The following is a 10,459-nucleotide window of genomic DNA, read 5'->3' as shown; positions in this document are numbered from 1 at the left end:
CCACGCGGCGGCTCCTGCCTGCAGCCGCGCAGCAAGCCGTGCCCAGGGCCGCGGAGACGAGTGCTTACAGCTGTTATTGATAGCACCTGTTAGGGGAGAAATATGCCCACCTCGTTCCTGAACCCGACCGACAGCGCTTTGACTGTATCTGCTTTTGGTGGCAAGAACAATCAAGCAAACACTTGATGCAGGCAAGAAAGAATGATTGTTCACCAAGGCCACTGCATTCAGCTCGCCTCCCCTGTAGAAATAATAGCAGGGTGATTAATGATCAAAACCCGCTCACTTGTAGCACACAGTGGGCTGTCTTCCCAGTGAATCCTGGCTACCCACGCCCTGCACAGCCCGGATGCTCTACTGGGGGCTCTGGGGGGAGCGGGTTGGAGGCTCCTCTTCCTCCTGCCCCCTCAGTGTGGGTGTGCTGGCAGGAGGGCAGAGCACGATCTCCCAGCCCCCTGCAGAGGCACCGCCTGGGGTGGCTTTACTGTCCTCAGTGTCTCCGGTGCAGGAGGGGCTCCTCAGGCTAGGTATGACTAACCCTCTCCTGTCGTCCCAGCCTCTTGACTACGAGTCGAAAAAAGTGCACACTGTTGTGGTGGAGGCCCTCAACAAGTTCGTGGACCCGCGGTTCGTGGACCTGGGCACCTTCCGGGACCAGACCATTGTGCGAGTCTCGGTGCTGGACGTCGACGAGCCCCCTGAGTTCCGGCCCCCCTCCAACCTGATGGAGGTCCAGGAGGATGCACACGTTGGCTCTGTCGTGGGGGTGGTCACCGCCCTTGACCCGGACACAGCGAACCATCCTGTCCGGTAAAGCAGCCGCCTAAACTCCTCATCGTCTTCCTTCCAGCGGTGACCCTGGGGTCTCCTGCAAGGGACACACGTGGCATGGCGGGGCTTGTGGCCGTGGCTGAGGCAGAGGGGAGGTGATGGCAGAGGAGGAGGAGCAGTGCGGGTGAAGGTGACAAGTGCTGAATGTGTGGCCAAGCGTGTGAGTGTGTCTTATGGAACAGGCAGCTGACAGGCAAACGGCAGCCTGTGCACAAGCAACAGGCGAACAAGAGCAGCCCTCTCACACGTGACATTCGCGTCACTGTCAAGTGATGGGTCTGTGAGTGGCAAGGGAGTGTCGGGGGAGGGGGCTGGGGGATGCTGGCATGTCCTCGCTGCTGACAGCGAGGCATCTGCGGTGGTGCCTGACACTGGCCAGGCGAGGAACCAGAAATGACAGGAGGGCAGCGATGAAGAATGGCAGATGAGGTGAGGCTTGGGAGGTGCAGAGCCACGGCTTGGCTGAGTGTGCGTGTGCGTGCATGTGTGTGCAGGTTTCAAAGATCAGAGGAGTTTATATTTGGGCAGGAGACATAATCCAGGCAGCAGCTTATCTGCACAGGACATTTCCCATTTCCATTTAATTTGTGGCTAAAGAGATTGTTACCTTGTTAAATTGTTATTACCTAAGGCACAAAGCAGCCTTCTGGCTCTGCCAACTGGCCTGAGTCACGAGCAGTTGAGTTTGAAAGCTGGTCTTCAGAAAACGTCCTCAGTGTGTGGAAAATTTCCTTGAAATGTGTGTTCTCATGCCAGGTGACAGCAGGGCTGCAGGCACCTTGCGCACCGCCGCTCGCTTCAAATGAGCAGCGGAGGCTTTGCATTCGAGAGCTCCGCGGGGAGCCCATCCCAGGCAGCGATAAACTGGGACGCAGCAGAGACAGGGCCACGGGATGGAGGAGGACGTGGCCGGGAGGGCTCAGTTCCAGTACGGATCCCATTTGAAGATGTCCCTGCGTGGCTGCTTGGGGTGCTGAGCTCCAGCGCTGTGCAGCCACGGGGGACACAGTGGTGAAGCGTGGTATCTCCTGATCTTCATGAAAATGAAGACTGCGATGTTTAGAAAGTTCAGAAAAGAATTTACACATGGCAAGCTGCCATCTACAGATGCCGGGCAGCTGGCAGAGAGTCTTGTGCCACAAAGCTGGATGCTGAAAGTTGTCTTTAGGGCAGATGTGAAAGAATCAGCCTTGGCATGCCAGGAACTCTGTATGTACATGAGCGTTGCACCGCTTGCACTAGTCGCTGCTGTCTGTTCTCGAAGTACCTTTGCTCACCTTGTCATTTGGCTAGCTGCTCCGTTCAGGCCACGTGCCCATGTCTTTGTGGCCTGCCCCGAGCACATGGCTGTTGGCTTGCCCTCCTCAGATGTGTGCAGTCTTTCACCACATCTGTCTGTGTGAGCGTGTGCCTGTGCTTTTTCACTTGGCTGTTTCTAGCAGTGCTGCAGAGCATAGATTTTATTTTCTGATCTCTGGTTGTAGGAAAGGGGCCTTGGGGACAGAACTATTCTTATTCTCTTTTTTTCTTGTTCTTTGTGCTGCTTCCCTGTGGAGCTTGTTGCATTGTTTGCAGACAGAACAGAAGAAAGCAGTGGAGGGAGGCTTTCCACTGCTGTGCAGGAGGTGATGGGGACTTGGAGTAGAGAGAAGCAGATTCAAGTGCTCCACAGAAGCAAGAGGGTTAGAGCCCAAACTTTGCTGTGCGAGAGTCTCTCTTAAAGCAAGCTTATGCCAGATGAGGCAATGCCTCGTGCTCAGGCACGAGGGCCCAGCCAGTAGACTCCAAGGCATTGCGGCAGCTTGGGACTTGCAATGTGTTTTCCCTTGTCAGGCTTGATGCACTCAGATGCATCCTCCCTCCGGCTATCCCCAGGCAGGTAGCTCATCCTGCATCCCTCATGCTCCCCTGTGGCATTTGGTCTCTATCTGTCCACCCCTTCACCCCCCTCTGTTCTTGCAGTGCCTGCTGTCATGAGCAGTGGCAGCTCCGCACTCGTGTGACGCTGCCTTGGTGCCTGCCTGGGGGGTGCAGGTGAGCGTGTCGTCCCGGCCATTGGAGCGTGTACCGAGTAGAGATGCAGGTTTATATTGGTCATGCTGATGTGGCATGCAGGAGGAACGCAGAAGGAAGGTGCTGTTGGATCTCTCCTGCTTTCCTGTCCTTTGGCTAGCCAGGTAATTTAATAAAATACTTTGCCAGCTGGCTTTCAGTGGTGCACAACCGTGAATGCAAGCATCCTGCAACACCCGCCAGGATGTGACACTCACCCGTCAGCAGGAGACGTCAGGAAGTCACCTCACATTTCAAGTGTGCTGCTCGAAAGCACAGTCATCAGAAGCCAGCACTTGTACTTCACCTTTGATACATTAGAGAGCAAGTGGTCCTGACAGCATGACCAGTATTTGATCCTCAGCTCCTTGAAGTTTTGGTGTGAACCCTTTCAAGTCACAGCAGTTTAGTGGATCCCTTTAACTTCCTGATCCTGGTCTGCTAGTGATGGGAGCAAAGACACGGCTGTGCTTCTGCAGTGGCTGCTGTCTTCTGGACTCTGGTCGGTGTGTTGGCTCTGATCTGTAAACAGGGAAGAGCCACAACCTTCTGTCGTGATGAGATGCACTCTCCCCTTGAGGCAGGGGAGAACAAGGATTGCCAGAGACAGCAGGGGAAAAATCAGCTCTGTCAGCGTTTCCAGGTCCTGCTGACACCAGGCTGCCAATAACAAGGTTTGGGAGACATTTTTAGCCAAATGGGAAAGGAGATGCCCTTGGCTCTTCGTTTCCATCCCCAGGGCTGTGCGGCTCCTGCTTCACTATCCAGCCTGAAGCTGGAGGCACGTTTCAGCTGAATTCTCCCCTGCCCTCCTGCAATCTGCTCATCCCATGAGGATGCAGCCATTTGGGGTGAGAACAAATCCCTTCCAGAAGAGCCAGGCTGGGTTGCAAAGTGACCTGTTACTAAGACGTGATGGTTGAAGGGTAGTAGGACTCCCCTGTTCTTGGGGCTCATCCCTGAGGTGCTGCTCGCTGCCCCTCTCCCAGCCACATACTGATGCAGAGCCCCTGGCAGCTGCTTGCCCCAGTGGGCGGAAAGCTGGGGCTCGGGGTGTCTGAAGAGCACCCGGCCTCTCTCGATGAGTGGCCCCAGCTTGTGGCTGCACAGAGGTACACGCTCCCTCCAGTGCCGATGCTGCTGGGCGGAGAGTTGTGCTGAAGTTCAGCTCGGCAGAGGGGCAACACGAAAACCCACCGTGTGGTACAGGCAGGAAATACCCTTCTAAGGGACGGGTGCTTTTTAAGTTTATTCCATCCTTGTTTGTTGCCTACCAAAAGCTGGAACCACTCTTTTTCAGAAAGAATTTAGTTTCCAGTTGGCTTTTTGGCTTTAGCTGTACATTTCCTGGGTGTAGAGCAGTTGTTCTCAGCTGAGCCATTGTATGAGGTAATACAGGGACAGACTGTGTACGTGAGGCTGTTTGTGTGGGAGCCTTTTGTTTTTCTCTCTGCAGCAGGAGCCCGTGCTCTGATTGTGTGCGTCCTGGGCTTTATCAGCACTGGGAAGATGTTGCTTGGGATTTAAGGTTCTCAGAGATATTCTTGTTTGGCATTCACCAAATCCAGAGACACGTGTCGGACATGGGCATTTTATAGACTCCAACAACACAGCAAGAACTACAACCTGCTTCAACACAAAAGGGAGAGAGGAAAAAACAAACACAACAAAAAGCTTTTCAGACAATGTTTGAAAACCTCCCTATTAACAAAACACATGGCATAAAATGTGCTCCTTGTTGCATTCAGGGGGCGAAGTGAAACAAACTGCTTGAGAAATGCGTTCACGAGAAAGATGAGCACCAAGAAAGCTGTCTAAATTAAACAGTCACTTGTAACATCCACACCAACAGGCAGTGCCAGCAGGAAGAGAGGAAAACGGATTACAAGGTCTGCATGCCAATCAGAGCTGGGGACTGCGGTTCCAGACACGGAGCACCAGCCACCTTTAGGAGGAATGGGCGTGTGTCCGATCTCTGCGTTGGAGAGGACTGCTTGCTACCCCTTCCCTGGAGAGAAGCCCCATCTGACTTCGGTGGGATGGATGAATATGAAGGTGGACTACTAGAGGTGGTCTGGAGAAGCGTGTGATGGCCAGCACAGACTTGGGCTGGAAAGATCCTGTTGCACAGAACGATGTAAACTGAGCGCAGCGGGTGGCTTCTCGTTCCAGCTGCTCTAGCACAGCATTAGCCATTCAGAGTGGAGTGGGCTGACCTGCAGCTCTGATGGGTTGTGGCTGTAGCCATGGGGGGCAGGTGGACATCCCTGTGCCCCCTCTGTCCCCAGCTCCAGTGCCAGCCTAATGCTTCAGAGCCTCCACAGCGCTTTGTGCAGATGGAGAGCTACAGACCCTCCGAGACAGGCCACCTCCAAGGTCATGGTGCATAGAAGCAGGCTGGGCTCTGCTTTCATGGCAAATGCAGACAACACTCGGAGGTCCGTCTCCTTTCCCTTGCTCGGTGTAGAGAAGGTGGCAGCTCTCTGTGGTGACAAAGGGACCATGTTTCTGTTTTGGTTTGTGCCCTGCCATAGGGTATGGGCAGTCAGTCCTCAGCAGGCAATTTGGAAACCTTAGCAGCAAAACGGTCAGAAGCAGAAGAGGTTACTAGGGGCGTGACACAGAGCACTCCCCTAGCAGCCTCCCATCCTCCAGCCATGCAGCAGCCGGTGTCAGATGTTTCCAGGCGCAGTGATGTCTCCCATCACTAACTGCATTTTTCTGCGTAGCTATTTTTTGCAGACATGCAGTTTATGCAGCAATGACATGAGTGTGAACAAAACAGGCACGTGCTTACCTGAGAAGCAGGGAAGGCATACGGAGAGTGAAGTACCATCTTGATTTCTAACAGTGCTACAAAGTGGAATGCAAGACAAGATGCATTCGAGGTCAGGGGATGTGGCAGAACAATGGAAGCTGTTCTGCAAATGCATCAATTATGCTATTGGGGAAGTATTAGGTGTTGTCATCCCAGTTTCTGCTCTTCCTTCCAGCAGTACATTGTGGGTGCAAGACTGATGTGTACAAGTCAGCATGGCCAGACCTCTCCTTTCCCTTTGCAGTGAGCAAGCACAGAGTGGATGGGAGGCTGCAGTACGTGCCAGGACGGTGTTGCTGTCCCTTCTGGAGCTGGCTATGTGCCTGCAGAGCCTGCTTCCAGCTGGGTGCTGGGGCCCTGCCAGTTGGTTCAGAGATGCACAGGCTCATGGCTTTGTGTGGCAGAGCCCCATTGCCTCTAAATGCAAGGAGGGAGGAGGAAGCCAGCCTCGTAGGTGCAGAGCATGTTAGATTGTGCATGTGCACCGATGCAATTTAGAATGTTTTTCCTTGACTACAAGCAAGTCATATTTTCTCTCTCATCTCCCTGTCTGAAAGGGAGAGAGCTGAGGAATGTAATCTGGCACAGTATAACACTTCAAACAGTGTAGAAATGCCTTTGTGCCTCTGTCAGAGCTAGAGCTGCCCGGCCTTGTGGATAGGTGCCCCTCAGGAGCACTCTGTCTGCAGCTGGTGCCCCCAGGGCACGGGACACGAAGAGCTGGTGTTGCTCAGCTGTGAGCCGTGCGGATGATGGACCCCCAGACCACCGCTGGACTGTGCTAGGCAAGACACGAGCACTTGAGAAAGCCGCCCCGCAGTGTGCAGAGCACCTCCACTGTCCTGAACGTGCTTCTAGCTGAGAGGCTGTCCTGCTCTGCTCCTCTTGGCTGATGTGGCCTCTCAGTACTGTCTCGTCTCGTCAGCTTTCCAGCTTTGTCCCTATGTTTATCTTCCTTCTGTTGTTGGACATGTGACTGAGGCTTTAATTTATTCACAGCCCTCCTTTCAGTAATTTATCCTTTGTACTCTTCGCTGTCTGGTATTATTTAATTCTGTAAAGCACTCTGGGATGCAGTGTGTATGAAAGATGCTGTACACAATAACATTATGCTGCATTGTTTGTGATTTGCAGACCTTCTGAATTTCTAGTTCTGATTGCAGTGGTGATGTTTGTTATTTGTGTTCTGGCTGGGCTCAAGGGCCTCAGCTGGATCGGGCTTCCCTTCCAGTGCCTTCTCCAAGGAGCACACACCTAACCATGCCCTGATCTAACACGAGCTTGCTCTGCCCCGTGTGTAATGTGTATAACGGCTGGAAAGACAGGACGTGCCACTGGGACTGGTTGGGAGGGCTCGTGGTGTCCTGGCTAAACCTGGGTGTCTGACCCTTCTCTCGAGCTGTGGCATTGCCCTTCGGAAAGAGATGGGAGTCGTGCTCTCCAGAACTGGCAAAAGGAGGGGTGGGCTGTGGGAGGGGCAGCTGAAGGAGAACGAGAGCTGCTGTGAAGGGTCTCTGCTGAGCAGCTGGAGCCAGTTGGAGCTGTAGGAACTTTTCAGCCTGCTCCTGTGAAACTGGGAAGCCCAAACCAGGGCGAGTCTCAGGGCTGCCGAGCAGACGAAGTGCAGTGTGGATTGTGGGGTGCTGCCTGTGGATCGTGGGGATGCTGGCTGTGGATAGTGAGGTGCTGCCTTTGGATTGTGGGGAATGCTGCCTGTGGGTTGTGGGCATGCTGGCCATTGTCTACCTTTCTGCTGCAAGGGTTCTTGCTCCTTGCACAGGTTCAGTCGGGGCTCAGAGGAGACCTTGCCGTTTGTAACTGCGGTAGCTGCCCTTCAGGTTACCCGCAGGTCTGGCTCACAGCCTGCCCGTGAGCTGCTGGGCTGTCCTCCAGGTTTCTAACTTGGGTGTGTGCTCTGGCAGGGTCGGGAGGGAGGGTGGTGGGTGAGGTGGGCTTCTCGAGCTGGGATGCCCCCCTTTGGTTGGGTTGGTGGTTTTCCTGAACCTTCTCAGAAGCTTCTCAGAGTCCTGAGTGGAGGTACAGCCCATGATTTCTAAATCGCTCTATCCTGAGCAGAAGGTTCCCATCAGAGCAGGTCTTCCCCCTTGTCCGCAGCCTGTGCTTAGTTCCAGTTTATGCACTGACAGTCTCATTTTAATTTTACTTGAGGGCTCTGGGCTTGCGGCCCAGTAGAATCATGGCCTCTGGGTACCACGCTGCAGGAAAAGGAGAGCGGTGATATAGGGCCTGTGATGTTAGATCCCTGAACTCCTGGGGCTGATGGTGAGGCTGGGCTTGGCACATCCAGCTGTTCACAGTTTCCCCTCTTGCCTGGTCTCAGGTACGCCATCGACCGCAGCACAGACACAGAGAGGATCTTTGACATCGATGCCAACACAGGTGCCATTGTGACAGGAAAGGTCCTGGACCGGGAGACGGCAGGGTGGCACAACATCACTGTCTTGGCGATGGAAGCAGGTGAGATGGGGAAGGGCTTTGTGGGACAGGCAGCCTGTTCTGGACCGTAGTGGGGCAGAGGGGGAAATACAGTTGCTTTCGCTGCAGACGTGACCAAGATGCAAGTGTTAATTAACACTGAAGTAAAAAAAAAATGCAGCACACTGAGCCTGACATCTCCCTAGACAACCTAAAAATACTCTTCCTGACTCGAGCATTAACAAGGGAGCATGGTCGAATAGTATATTTGATGAACACTAATCAAATCTGTGTTATCTCTGCGCCAGCTCTGCCAGTCATCCCTGTGCAGCTCGCTCCCTGCGTTCACACCTGCTGAGCGGCTCTGGGGGCTCCCGGGGGGTCTATGTTCACATTGCCTGCATCCCCCACCCCTCCTCAGCCACGTGCTGTGGGTGGATGCACACCGGGTCTGTGGCTCTGGATGCCTCCCGTGCCCTTCCTCCTTGGTCTCCCTGCCGTTAGTGTGGCTGCACGCTTGTCAAGGCACTGCAAGGAGCAGACGGGAGGTGCCAGCACTGCAGCAGTGGGCAGAGGGTCCCTGAGTTCCCATGCTGGGGACAGGGAGCAGCGGTGCTGCCAGGGTTGGTACCACCAGGCTGCTTCAGCTCTGGCCACAGTGCTTGGCCTCACCCTGCAGCCCACCAGGAAGAGTCTTAGGCAGAGGATTAGATGATGCTGTTTTGTCCTCTCCTGAAATTAGCTCCGTTCTGACCCTCCCATGAGAGCCCTGGTGATGGCCCCTTCCTTCCCTGTCGGCTGTGCTATCCTTTAGCCTGTGTTTACCCTAACTGCCAAATCTGCTCACGCCCAGCTGGGAGAGCCAGGGGGGAACAGCTTAGTGGCTCCGCTGGCTTTGTTAGTTTATCTTCCCTCTGTGAGATGGAGACAGCAGAGCCTCGCGTGGATGCTTCCAGCAGAAGTTCTATTTGTCTTTTCTTCTCCGGTTAAGAAAGAAAAGAACAAACTTTGGTCCTGCTGCTCAGGAGCTCTGAATAAACTCTTGAGGAATGAAAAGAAAATAATAGCAGCAGAGGAGGCTTTGCTCCCCCGCCAGTGTCCTGCTGCAGGTAGGAAGCCCTGGGCACCCTGCTGCCCTCTGTCATGTTTGCACAGTGTCTTGGCTCGTGGTCTCTGCGGGTCCCCACGCACAATGGTGGATCTGGCCCCATGGGGAGGGCCCTATGTTCCTCCTTTTTCCAAGCCTGAAGATGGAGAAGGGCTTCAATCCCAGGCACTATGCTAGGAAACAGAAAGGCGTTGCTGTTTTCTTCAAAGTTTTCTGCATTTTGGATGTGCAAGTCACCGGGGCAGCCTGGGCCCTGCTGTGCTCTGCCACCCCACCTGGACCAGGGAGCTGCTTTGGCTGCAAAGCACCTTCTGGCATCTGCAGACGTGTGCCAAGACCTGTCTGTGGGCAGGAGCCTTCTCCAGGCTTCACTCCGAGACACCCCTCAGGAGTTCTGGTTCTCACTGCTTTGCTCATTCTTGAGCAGGAAGATGCTGTTCATATTCAAGGAGCTGGGTTGGGTCCTGACTCGGGGCCTAGAGATCAGTTCTTGCTGCAGAGCCACCTCGCTATGGTGGCAGCCACCCACTCTGACAGGGTCAGGGCACCAGGACACAGGCCCCGCTGTCCCACAAGAGCAGGGGGTGGTAGCCCTGGTCAGAGCCCCACTGCCCCAGGGGGATGTTTCTGGCTCCACGAGTGTCCTTCCTCCACGCTGATGCTTTGTGCATGCTGGACGGGGTGGCCGCTGTGCCATCGGGCTGCAGTGCTGTTGTGAGCCCCACCTGGCATCAGGCTGTGATGAGCAGACGTGCCAGTGCTGCCCGGAACGCTGGAGGGAGGGTAGCCCACCCTAGAACCGGCATGGCCGGGGGCTCCGGGGGGGGCTCTGCCAGCAGTGGTCAGGGAAGGGGGATCGCGGTGTTGCAGCACAACTCACCATCCAGACGAAACTTGAGGTGACAAGAATCAGAAGGACGATATTTACACGCTGCGGTTAGAATTTCAGAACAAGTCAGTAAATGCTGCGGCTCCCCTCTGGCAGGGAAGCCTGTCAGGCTGGATCGCTTCAAAAGCCGAGGAGACTCTTCAGCGCTCTGACTTCTCCTGTCAGTGAGCTCTGACTCATCCGTTTTAACTGCCCAGACGTTCCTCCCAGTGACATTATCCTTAACGTTTTGTAATCATGAAATATTAATGACTGATATTGAATTTAAAGTACAATTTATGTCTGAATCCTCCGGTGGAAAGGGCAGTTGTAAAGGTACAGCCTT

General features: G+C 54.4%; 1 protein-coding gene across 1 annotated transcript in view; it reads left to right on the top strand.

The window, feature by feature from the left end:
• Positions 1-8,179, top strand: part of LOC104488939 (cadherin-22-like) — a gene marked incomplete at its 3' end in the record, with an annotated part of 37,420 nt that extends 29,241 nt beyond the window's left edge. Inside the window, exons 7-8 of the mRNA XM_010131044.1 lie at positions 557-810; positions 8,043-8,179. Coding sequence (XP_010129346.1) covers positions 557-810; positions 8,043-8,179 — 391 coding nt within the window. The remainder of the gene's footprint in view (positions 1-556; positions 811-8,042) is intronic.
• Between the last annotated feature and the right edge of the window lie 2,280 nt (positions 8,180-10,459).

This window comes from Buceros rhinoceros, unplaced genomic scaffold (assembly GCF_000710305.1).
Source record: "Buceros rhinoceros silvestris isolate BGI_N320 unplaced genomic scaffold, ASM71030v1 scaffold9722, whole genome shotgun sequence".
Classification (NCBI taxonomy): Eukaryota; Metazoa; Chordata; class Aves; order Bucerotiformes; family Bucerotidae; genus Buceros; species Buceros rhinoceros.
The sequence above is the reverse complement of the archived record's forward strand: the minus strand, read 5'-3'. Positions and strand labels throughout refer to the sequence as shown.